The 12,817-nt window shown below is 37.9% G+C and overlaps 2 protein-coding genes across 5 annotated transcripts in view; one reads left to right on the plus strand and one right to left on the minus strand.

Moving 5' to 3' along the window:
- The window catches only part of tbxas1 (thromboxane A synthase 1 (platelet)), a 56,477-nt gene extending 46,727 nt beyond the window's left edge, over positions 1-9,750 (minus strand). Inside the window, exon 1 of the mRNA XM_026999547.3 lies at positions 9,680-9,750. The gene's annotated coding sequence lies outside the window, so the exon portion shown is untranslated. The remainder of the gene's footprint in view (positions 1-9,679) is intronic.
- A 1,139-nt stretch (positions 9,751-10,889) lies between these two features.
- hipk2 (homeodomain interacting protein kinase 2) overlaps positions 10,890-12,817 on the plus strand; it is a 74,002-nt gene continuing 72,074 nt past the window's right edge. For all 4 annotated transcript variants that reach the window (XM_026999507.3, XM_081715444.1, XM_035525228.2 and 1 more), the window contains exon 1: positions 10,890-11,231. In XM_026999507.3, the coding sequence (XP_026855308.2) occupies positions 11,213-11,231 (19 nt within the window). In that variant the 5' untranslated portion in view covers positions 10,890-11,212. The remainder of the gene's footprint in view (positions 11,232-12,817) is intronic.

Below are 12,817 nucleotides of genomic sequence, written 5' to 3' on the forward strand. Positions count from 1 at the left end.
GAGTTGTCCAACCACTATCATGGCCCATGGGCATAAAGCGTGCAATATTACTCAGGGAGAAAGCTTACTAGGAATACTGGGAACTTTCAGTTTTGTAGATATCTATATATTTCAATATCTAGAATATCTCATTTAGAGATTGTTGTAAGAATATAATATTTCTAGATGTTTTTTATTTGTTTTAAGTAATTTTAACAAGTAAAATTCACACAAAATTGGCAGATTTTTCATCTTTTAAGCAGTTATCATGAAACAAGAAAATTATCTTCCAATATAGTGAGATATTTTAAGTAATTTAGGTAAAATTAAGAAATAAGAAATAATTTCTCAGAACAATCTCAAAATGAGAGATTTCGATAATTAAACTAGATTTAAGATGTTTTCACTTGCTAAGATATCATTTTATGCACTGTAAATTTTGTTTGTGTTGGCATTGCTACTGGTAATCTATTAGTCCAACACAGCATCAACACTTGTGCAGAACAGCTGAATGCACAGCAGAAACTATGCTAAGTTATAGTTAGATATGATCTGCTCTAGTGTAGTTAGTACAGTTTCTAATCTGTAGCTTCTAATCATCCAAGATTCTGTGAGGTTGTTATGTTTTATTGTACTCTGTAGTTCCATAATGGCAGGAAAACTGTCAGATGTTATAACCTTCTTGAAAGATAGAGGAGTAGCGTAGGAAGTGATTCACTTGATGGAGCTGTTGTGTTGTGTATTCTGCCCCCATACGTCAATAGAAACATAGAGCCAACCATGTATCATTTGGGTGATGGACTATGCTCAGCTCAGCAGTGACATTGACATGGTAGTGGAATGCTGGAATGTGTGTGGCACTGTTAAAAGGGCATCGGGCTCGGCACTGTGGTATTTTTGTGAATATTTAACATTACTCATCTTGATGCACATGCAAAATTTGATCCTTTAGCCCAGGGGTGTTCAAATCCTGGAGGGCTGGATTCCTCCACAGTAATACATTACCAGGTTTAGTTGTTGTGTCAAAACAGAGAAATCACCAAACTGGACTTTGGGCCTCTGTAGCCCACGCCTGCTCTGGCCCTTCCACAGTGGTCAGTAGGCCCACTGCTGGTGAATATTTCTGAGTGTACTTAGTATTGACAGTTGTTTAAAAATCCTAGCAACATGGCTGTGTCTGTTGTACTCGTATTGGTGCCAGACATGCACTACCAAGCCACAAATATGTCACAAATGTGTCACTGCCACGCCGATGGTGCATTACACTGACAGAAAGGCTGATGGATTGTGTAGTAACAGATGGACTACAGCACAGTAAATGTAATCCTTTAAAGTGCATTTATATTGCAGCTAGAGCTGAAAAACAGCAAAAGACAGGTGCAATTAATTCAATGCCAATCAGTCTAATCTAGATGACATTAGTGCCAATCCAAATATAGCCTGTCTTTAGGTGACATTGGTTAAACATAATATTTCTTTGATTTCTAATTTCATGCATTTGCCATGTATATGTTCATTGTTTACTATATTTATGTTCCTTTAGCAGATACACAGCCCTTTTACACAAAGTTTCCCTTTAGTACAGTTTCATTTAAAATATATCATTTCATATACTGCTATCACATGTCTTTGCTTCTTAAGCACACAAAGGTAACACTTTTCCCTTAACTTTCTTACAGATCGACAGAGATGCCGCCATGCTAACGGTAGATGAAAAACTGGCTAATTACTTGCCATCGCATGGAGAAAGGATTGCCCTTTTAAATTTTGTATGTAGTAGACACCCTAATCAACAAGAAAGATGAGTCTCTTTGAAAAGCTGAAGGAGAAACAAACTTTGAAAGGAAAAAAGGCAAAAAGGTGAGGATCAGCCATAAACAGTGCTGGATGAAGAGTGTGGCAATAACTCTGACCCAACTAGGGCAGTATTAGAGCCCAGTTCACTGACATGTAGCAAGCAAATTGCCAAGATCGAAGTTTATACCAGCCAGAGATGTGCAACAAGACTGATGAGTCCCTTTGCTCTGTCACACTGTTGTCTGCTGCTATTTAATGCCAAATTTAGCACCATGTCCTAGCGAAAATATGTTCCATCCCTCCCTCAACACACCTGTAAACATAAACAATAATGTTAACTTTGACTTCCAGAGTGGTTCATCGTTTCTGAACAAATCAGAGCTAGCATTGATCATGCTGCAAGCACATTTGTCAGTGTCATCAGTAATCCCATTATTTTTGTGGAACTAGAGTATACCGCTGAAGAAACCATTTCCCATGCCACAGTAGCAAAAATATCGGACCCAGAGATCACTTTTGGTGCACAGCAAATGGTAGACAATGACTTTTTCAGTGAAACACTGATCCATCAGCCTGATAATTTACTGCATATCCCTCCTTCTGCTTGGTGTACAAAAGCTATAATGCTGAGCAACTGATTTCAAAATCACAATAAAGCTAGCTCAGTGCTATCCTAAGTTGGGATTTATATAAATTCAACTCTGTTTATGTTGTCATTTTGAAAATTGTTAATAGTTATGAATGCAGGAAGAGTCTTTGCTAGCACTGTACCAAGAATTCCTGATGAGATATCTCACAAGGGGTTTGTGCAAAAAACAATGTTTATGACTTTGCTGGAGAGGGATAGCAAAATTACAGATGTCTGTCAGATTTACTTACTAAAATGTATAGTAACCTGAGAACCAACATCAAAGAAAAGTGTCAGGAAGGTTAATATTTCCAACAGAAGTGACTTCAAAGAAAGAAGTTGCCACCCACTTGAAAAGATAAATCAGAGATGAAGGCAAGCTAGGAAGATGTTTGAGGTTCTACAATGATCTGATTTGGTGATGTCAGGTTTCATTGAAGCGTTCAAATTCCAGACTAATTTCACATGGAAGCCAATTGGGTGTACATACAGGATGCTGAATCACTTCTCTGACAGCTTTGATCATGCTCCTGACTTCTCCTAAATCTCAGAAAAGGACCTCAGGCCCAGATCTGGGAACTGACTGACCTGCAGAGTTTCAAACACTCCTGATCCAGCTCATTAGCCATTTATCATATTCTTCATGAGCTGGATTTGGTGTGTTGGGGGTAGGTACATTAAAACTTTGCAGATCAGTGCATCCCCATGGCCAGTAATGAAAATAACTCTGCTAAACATTCAGTAGTATCTCATACTAGCACATATGGTTCAACTGCATGGTATGCATCCACAATGGCATGCCAGCCATTTTCACTGATAAGAAGAGCACAGAGCTCAGTTTCATCACAGAGGTTTGGGTCCTTTGAGGTGATTTCCCTAACATCTACCTCTTCTTGAAGAACATTCTGGAGTGTATACTTATCTGCACCATAAATCTGAGGTGTATAGAACATTAGAATTGGGCATCTTCTCATCCATCCCTTGACCTAGCTTTGGTATTATTTGTCCTCACAACTTCATGTAGCTCATCCTCCATTAAAATAATTATGAAATAAAACTTGAGAAATATCATGTAAAACTAAAGTCAGGCAACCAGTTTTCCAACAAGCAATTTGCATAGTGTATATCACCTATTGCTGTGTGATCTGTTGCTTAAAAAATGCTATATCTATGTGTAATTATGGGTAAATATAATTTTATTAGAATCTTGTCAACTGTGAGGTATTTATAATAGGCTTTCTGGCATGTAAGATCTAAACAAAGTATTCTCACGCGTCATGGAGTTCGTGTGTAGCCTAATATAGTGCACAAATCAACCATATACCAACCATCTGTAGAAAGGTCCCACCACAGGACCACCACTGACCAGATGTTATCTGGATGGTATATGGATCAGTCACAGTGCAGCAGCAGCACTGACATTATAGCGACATATGTGGTGCTGTTACAAATGTATCAGACACAGCATTGTTATTGAGGCTTTTACACACATCATTACTACTAGGATGCAGGTGGACCACCAAAAATGGACTTATGATAAAGGGCTAGAGAAGGACTAACAAACTGTGGATCAACAGATGTACACCAGCATGGTGGAGCTATAAGGGAGGGGTTTCTAATAACATGGCCAACCAGTGTACACTGAGTAAAAACCAACATTGAAGTGCCTGATCAAATTAGACTACCCACATACTTTCACACAGTCTTGTCCTGAGCAGAAAATGGCCCATCGCCCAAATAATATTTGATCAGTGGTTTCCTTCCCTTTGATGGATGGGTTGTGAGGGGCTAATAAATTGTGCATCAAGAGGTCAACAGATGCCCCCTTATTGTAGATGAACCTGATAAAATTAATGTAGATACAAAAAGAAGCATAATAAATGGGCAACTCAGTGTGTGTGTGTGCACTTCTTTTACTGTCCACCATTCCAAGTGTCTGACTTTGGTATTAGGTTATGAGGATCTGGTTGCATTGCATGGATTCACAATACAGAAAACAAATAAAAAAGATATAGAATACACCTGGATGAGATCGAAGAAGTAGAACTGTATCAAATTATTGTCCAAAATGTCACTACATAAAGTCCATTATTTTTGAGTGTCTGAAAAATTCCATTGCAGAATTATCCACTTTGCATCCACAGGATCCCTCACTATGATTCTACATGTTGCACTGCCATGCTGCAAGCATAAATGAGACTCCCCTATTTAGCGGAATGCACCGAGTGATTCCTGTGTAGGAACAGCTGCATTCCTCTCATATGCCCATTACCCAAACTTGGGTCAGTCTGCAAGCAAGTAGTCTGTGACTACTTTTGGGTCATTGTTTGCAAGCTACGCATTCATCCAGATGACAAATAAGCATGACAAGTAAACTCACCAAGGCAATCATCCCATACAGCTTTAGTACATTGTTCAAATCTATATGCCATACAGCACTGGGACCTTGGTTGCTAAAAACAATCTAGTGTTGATGTGCCAGCAAATTAAATATTTTTTTTATGTGTGGAACCTATATGAAAATATGACTTCTCAAAAGCCCCAGTATTCCTCATTTAACACATGACATTTCCAATCTTTTTTCACCTTTTATTCAGAATATTGCAACTTTTCCAACTTTTTCTGAAGAGAATGCAATCTTATACTTATACATTAATGACTTTATTACAGAAATATTACTTTTGTTATATTAAAAATGGTCTTGATTTTAATTAAGACTTTATTCTTCAAAGTCTGTGAATTTTTTTTTTTTTACTTTATTACATTTTTTTCAAAATATTACAGTCATATTGTTAACATTTTAGAGTTATGATTATGGTTCAAGCACATGGTGCTGAACCTATTGTAATTGCTTTTTTAAGATTCTTACGATCATTTAAAATGAAGCATGCAGACCAAACCATTAGGCATAGAAACGCATAGCTCGATCTGTAGGTAGTAGTCCCTCTGGCTATTCAAGTAGGCAGGATGAGCCCCAATAGCGTGAAGGGGGTGCTACCACACAGTGTTAAATATTTTGACCAACTGCTGAATTAATTAATAGAGTCAGAGTTATTTTTTTATCTTAATTCTTCGCTTCTGTTGAATTCTGATAGGCCCCACCCATACATTTATTCTGTGACAGAGTTTTTGATAATTGGTATAATGTGCAAAACCTACGAACCAAGAACTGCTGGACTGATCAAGATGAAATTGTACCTGTTGCTTCTGTTGACAAGCTGGATTAAATATTCCTAAGTATGAAACTTGAAAATTACAATAATAAAAAACATGGCTTCAATTACCAATCAGTTTCCAAACTAGTGCTAGATTTTTCACCCAACTTTTCCAAAACAGGTTGCGAAAAAAAAAGAGTCTGAAACGAAATAATTATCAAATAAAAAATTGTAACAAATTATGCAAAACATTTTAACAAATTATGGCTGTTGAACTTCAGTGAAACGGTGTTGGTTTTCTAGGATTAATTACCTAAATCTTCAAAAGGTATAGTCTGGTTGTGACTAAATTTGGCATATATTAACGTCACACTCTGAAGACCCTTGGCAAGCTTGGTAAGAATTGGCCTCAGGGGTGCACTAGAGTGGTGATTCTTGCAAAAAAAAAAAATTTAATTATGGTGCTACAGAATATTTGCAGTTTTGAATCTAATATATTTCTCTAAATTTGGACAGAGTGACATAGACTAAATTACTTTCTCTGATTCCTGGGGACCTGCTGAAGTATTGCAACTTTGATGATTACTGACTTTGATGCATTTTTGCCAGTGGGGGTGTTTTCAAAAAAACTTCAAAACCAATAAATGCATCAGACCCCTTGAGTTTAAGTTGTGCATATGAAACTCACAAATCAGATGCCAAGTTCCACAAATCAATACTTCATAAGCTGTGCTTTTTCAAAAAAATAGTACTTCTTTATAAGGATCACTTTTTAAAAAATCTAAATACACTATTCAAAGTTGAAATTGGCCTTTAACATGTAGAAATCTGGGAAGTTTCCAAAAAATATTTTGATTTATTCACAAGAGACAGTCTCAGTAAATGATCAAAAACACAGCGACATGTAACGCAAGAAGTTTAAACATGGCAATATTTTATGTGACACAAAATTTTCAAAAATTTGGGTTTTAAAAAATTTCATGTGTTTTTTTTATGTACTTCCAAACTTGTTATTTGGCCTTTTATTCAATCATTGGTCACATGTGTCTAGGAACAATCCAGAGAATGTCCTTGTGAATAATAATCACAAATTTAAATGCACTTTGACTGCCACATATCATTTAGTCTCCAAAAGCTGCAATCAACTGACTAAAACTCAGCGCAAAGTCAGATTCTCATCAAACTGGAGTGGCATGTACATTTGGTTTGGTTTGAACGGCCGTTTGTCAAGCACTATAAGCCTCAATCTTGATGTCAAATATGAATAATATGACTGCCGAATTTCCCCTTATATGACAGAGAATCAGAGATCAGTATGTGAAAACTCTGAAAAACATATACCTATAACATTAGTAGTGGCATTAAGAGCTACTGAAAACAAGAGATGGTAAATATAATTTTTAAAAAAGTATATTCAAAGGCAAACCAGTATATAACGTGTTATGCATACACACTAGGTTGAGTGTTCTTAATATACTTCAGTTAGAATGCTGCATTAGCTCTGTCAAACTAGAAATGGCCCTCCATTCCAAATGGGAAGGGACTTAACTCCACACAGGTAGGTCTTAACTCCAAATGGTATTGTTTAAATGCGTTCTTACTGGTCTAATTCCAATGTACACAAATAGGTTCTACTCCATCCTTAACCTGTTTCCTTAACACAGTGAAATGCTGGCCTTTTAATCTAAACAATCACAGAAATTCTAATACTGTAAGTGTCTGCGAGTTGGTGGACAACCAATAGTCAAGCATTCTCAGTTACACCCACCTGTTTGGAACACTCAGTAATATCCCACCCTTGTTGGGCATCAAAAAATTTGAATCAGTACAACTTCTGCAACAAATTCTTAATTACAAGTACGCCAATGGATGTGAAAATGTTTGGCACAAGCGGAAAGCCAAGAAAGAATCAGTCAGCAAGGTGCTGTGTGATGGAGACCGTCACTTAAGAAGCTGGCTCTTTGGTCCTGTGGTCAGAGCTCACATTTACCTCCTGTCAAGCCTGAGTTCGAGTCCAGGGTAGGGTGGCTGCCTTCTGCCTTTGTTAAAGGTAGCAAATAAAAAGCATAAAGCCAAAACTGTGACTTCTTTTCTTGTTTTTCTCTCCTTAGCTTAGTATATCACCATCACCAGCAAAACAGCACCATTTTCTTGTGTTGGTACATGTTTATGCCTAATGTTTACTCCTTGCCCACCTCTTCCCCCAGCCATGTATATACATCCTAAACGGACAAGACCTACATTTGTCCACAACTACCACTCCCTTGTATTCGATGCATCACATTGCAGAGTTTTCACTGTCTCCTGCTGTTTTATGTCAAATGCAGTATAGCGTCCTGGGGGGGGGACTATATTCCATTCCTCACTCAGGACATCTGTGTTGAAAAGGAATGACAAAGTTGACTTTCACCATGCTTTGTCTAGTATATAGCTAGCCTGAAAGAGAAAGGGGTCAAGGAAAAGACTGAATAGAGAACAGATGTCATGATAACCTATTTAGTATCGCACTCTCAGCTTTTATAATGGAGGATGTTTCGCTGGACAACATATTTTAAGTGTTAAATGGCATAAATTATTTTAATTGCAAGCTTTTTGGTCAGTGTGCACTGTATTTGCTATATGACTGTAACGCCAAAGGGCAGCGTGGCCATTGCTACACCCCTGGGTACTGGGTGCGGGCTGGTACGCTACATTCCTGATGACTGTGCTCCAGTTCAGGATTTGGATTCTGCTGCTGTTTCATTAATGGCTCATCTCTGCCAATCAAGATGGCCTATATATGGACCTGGCTGGAAGACTGAAGAAGGCTCAGCGGCTTTAGCGCAGACTCTTGCAGTGTACCAAAGCACCCCTCACTAGCTAAATGGCTAAAAAACAAAAAAACAAAACATGGAACACTAGCAGCAAACACAGTGACATCTTTGTTATCCACAGTCACCCAGCGATATGTTAACCTTCTATATAGACGACTTCAAACGAGCATTTTTGTGCTTAAATAGTGTGCAAGCAGCTAAATGTGCAACATCACTGTGCATGAAGCCATAGGAGATAAGATTAATAGCTAATGTGGCAATTTAGATCGTCTCTGGAAAATACTAGGATACTGAAGAGGATAATCAATACATCAAGTTTCATTTCTATATTCAAACTCATATTCCTCCAACTGAATGAAATACATACAATCCATTAATACATAATTGTTGTGGGGTTTTTTGTATTTGGGAACAGCTGTACATGATGTGTATAAAATATTTGCTTTTATGATTTACAGGTGAATCATGAGAGTAGCTCTTGCATGAGGCCTAATGTTTGGGAGAAAACATTAGGAACATTGGGAGAAAGTAATGGAAACATGTCCCCAACCACCCCCTCCATCCCCTTCATAAATTACACCTGTTGCTTACTTGTCTGCTGTGTCAACTCTGTAGCTCTATTACAAAATGAAAAGGGAATAATTTGTGCATCAATCATGTCCTGGCTGGTTGCCTACATATAGGGTGAGTGTATATATTGTCCATAATCGGTTGTCACTAAACAATTCCTTAAATGAGAATGAGATCCTAGCAATTAGGTGGTGGTGCCTAGTAAATTATGAGCCAAAGGTCTACATTTCCTATAAACTCTTACTACCCAGGCTTCCAGCAATAACTGGAAGGCAGGGTGAGAAACCCGTCATATACTGGTCCCTCCCCCAAATAATCGTCCTGCACTGTTCAACTGAGCAGATTAATCTAATTGCAGCGAAAAACTATAACAGCGATAGATGTTATTCACCTCGCTCCAATTTCAGGGAGTGCTTGATTTAATCCAGCAATGTAAAAACATAACCCATTTTTTTCATTCAGATAATTCAGGTGACGTTCTGAAGTACATTGGTGAAATATTTCATATATGCAATACGGATGAATTGGAATCTCAAATGAGTCTAGGAAAACCCTAAAAACTTCCTGTATGCCGCTGTCTTATCCAGCAGGATTCTTTAGATTTGGGAATAAACTAGCTAGATCGTGTTTTGCACCGGGTGCTCCAAATATTTAAATTTCATTAGCTAAATTCAAGTAGACAATGCTGGTCAATCTCAGGATAAATTATTGTTATAGTAAAGAACTGTAATGCTTACCTATTTCCCCGATAGCTCTCTGTAGGCTACTGTTTGTTGACGCGGAAATCCTCCTGGTTAATGTAGTTTTTGAGAGTTGTAAGAACTACAATACTTTGTGCAGCGGTACTTGTAGTTTAATATTATATCAAAGCGAATGCAATGCGATGATGCCTTTCCTATTTGTGTACCTCACTCTCTCTCGCTTTCATTCATATATATATATATATATATATATATATATATATATATATATATATATATATATATATATGAAACAGAGAGAAAATAAGAGAGATATGAGAGAATGAGCGAATAAGAGTTTGAGGGAGCCTTCTATAAACACTACTTGTAATACTTTCACTATTCATATGACTCATGTCCCGATTTTTGTCGTTTATAACTTTGCAGTTTGTGGTAAGTATGTTTCATTTCTTGCATGCTTGGGGTACATTTATTTTGCATTAATCAGCAACACACTGTTGCTCTTTATCCAAATAGCTATTTCATTGCAGGTGAACACACAATTAAATAAAATGCGCTTTTTTTCTAGCGGTTGGAGGTAGATGACAGATTGTTCACATCTGTATGGGCCATGTAATCCGATTCCGCCCTAGTTCATTCTGTGAAAATCCAGTGGCGTCATTGGAGGATTTGATACAGGCCCGACTTGGGGTATCCAGATTCATCGAACCAAAACACAAGTGTTTCAACCTATGGATTACAATGGCGCATCTGCAGAACATACTTTGAAGTTGAACGGAAAGACCTCCATTTACAAAACAGACAAGCCCTTAGTCTAAGATTAATTGAAACCCTTAGCTTCAAGATTAATACATTTGACACTTCATAAAAATGCTTGTGATATACCGAATTCTGCTTGGCTATTGTATCTTGTGTGGGAACAGTATTCTGTCCCCACTGCAATTAACTACGACGAGCTTCAACTAATTAAACAGCTAATTTTCTTCTTATTTTAATCATTTTGTGATTCACATTCTAGCAGGTTTTTATTTAACCAAAATATTGTTAAAATTTGTCTTAAACTCTGAGTATTTATTTACTTGCTTAATTAACTATTTGTTTACTTATTTTAAGGTTTTTTTTTAGTGCAATCATGCAACATGTGTAAGGAACCTTTTGCGGTGGGCGTCCTTCAGTGATCGACCAGATAGTCGTTTGATTACTATGTAGGCTCGGCTAAACTCGTTTCGCTCTGCTCTTTCACCATTGCAACTTTTGCAGGCACTCCACAGACATGCACACCACAAACTGAAGCCCGAACCTGCAATTTGGCTCTATCTCAGAGCCAAAAAACTGGTCAGAATCTCCCGGGTGAAGTTGCAGAAATCGCTTTTTTTAAATTGTCCGTGGACCGGTTATAACATTGCAGCTCTGGATGTGATCTTTTTCTTCTTTTCCCCCCCGATGAACTGGGCTAGTAATGCAGGAGACAGCTATTCTGTCAGCGGCTCAAGATGGCAGATTTTTATTGAGTTCTGAACTGAAACATCTTTTCATATTTTGCCATGAATAACAGAAATCCTTGCACCGATGGCCCCTGTATACGAAGGTAAGAAATCCTATCAGTCGGAGTGTTATTCTCAGAGAAAACGTGCGGATAATTTTCAACAATAATTTAACTTAATAGAATGTCGGGTTTGAGATCTGCTCAAACACAGGCTTCCCTTTTTGTATATACAAAGGGCAGATTTATTCAATATTGTTATTGTAAATAGGCCTCATTAATAGTGTTGGTTATGGCTGTGTGTTTTGTGAAAATGGTTTTGATGACGAATTCTCCTAACACTGGAAAACCAACCTTACGTGCCTGTGCTGTCCGCTTATCGCGCTGCTTTCCTCTCCCTGCTGTAGGCTCTTCGTCTAATCTTACGTTTGCTCTTTTTTGTTTGTTTGTTTTGAAGCTATCTTGAACGCTATTTGAACGAATTGGGCTCCTTAATGTTAATATTAGATGGGAGCTGAACTGGAGAGAGAGAGTGCGAAAAGTGGATCTCAATCAGACACGCAACGGGTCCACAGCAATAGATTTTTTCGCTCACTTATGTTCCCAGCAATACTGAAATTGCTTAGCACTTGACATATTAACTCTGGCCTAAATGCTACACACCACGTTACATGTCGTTGGGTTTTATGCACCAGTCAAAACTATTGACTGGCTTATGTGCAGATGGAAGACTACTGCAGCATTAGGCTGTGGGTGACTAATCCAAGTGCAAAATGGCACACTGTATTTAAGGACACCACGGACTAGTTCTGACCTATGATAAAATACATGTTCCCTGTCGGTCAGTGTTCTGTATTCTTCCTCCCAACACCCGTCCATGTATGTTAAAATAAGGCAGTGGCTTCTCGCGTTTAACTGATGTAAGGGCACATCGATTTGACAGTGATAACGAGTCCACTATGATCGACAGAGAAAGAGCGCAGTAATGAAACAATATAAACTTTTGTAAGCTTGTTGTTTTAGCAGACGCAATTTCACCGAGACGATTAACGCATTTAATACCGAAAATGATGGTTTTGTCGTGCCGTTCACGCAGTGAAATACTCAGATTACATAGGCTACCGAGGAATTCAGTCAAATGTTTACAGTTTAAATAGAAATGTGATGGGTGTGATATATTTCGCCTCTGTCTGCATAATTGAATACATGTAAACTTATACCTAAAGTGTTAAATTTTGTTGTGAATTCAGAAGCTGAATCTTAATTGATTATCTGCACTCCCCCTGCCGGTGACAGCACGGACCAGTTCTTTAAGTGAAACACATGAGAGCGCTGCTAGATTTCGTCCATTCATTTTCGCTTTCTCTTATCTGTACAAAACATACTTATCGCAGAACGTATGCATTAAAACTTTTATGTTGTGAGAAATCCCACCACTTAAATATATCATATGCCCTTTTTTTTCCGTTTACATAATTAAAACACATTTGCGTAGTTGGCCGCCAGTCTGTTGGAAGTTAGGTCTGATGCAATAGAAGGATAGAGTGATTAAAACTCACTGCTTTGAATTAGAAGACAAAAGGTCTGAGATGCAGTCACTCTGTGGCACTCCCTGTCATCCCTGAACAGATGAGAGAGCATGCTTTTAAATGTAAAGACACAAGCAACCAGACATAAATAAATAAAACAAA

The sequence above is a fragment of the Electrophorus electricus genome, chromosome 6, assembly GCF_041902795.1.
Source record: "Electrophorus electricus isolate QZ-2024a chromosome 6, ASM4190279v1, whole genome shotgun sequence".
NCBI classification, from domain to species: Eukaryota; Metazoa; Chordata; class Actinopteri; order Gymnotiformes; family Gymnotidae; genus Electrophorus; species Electrophorus electricus.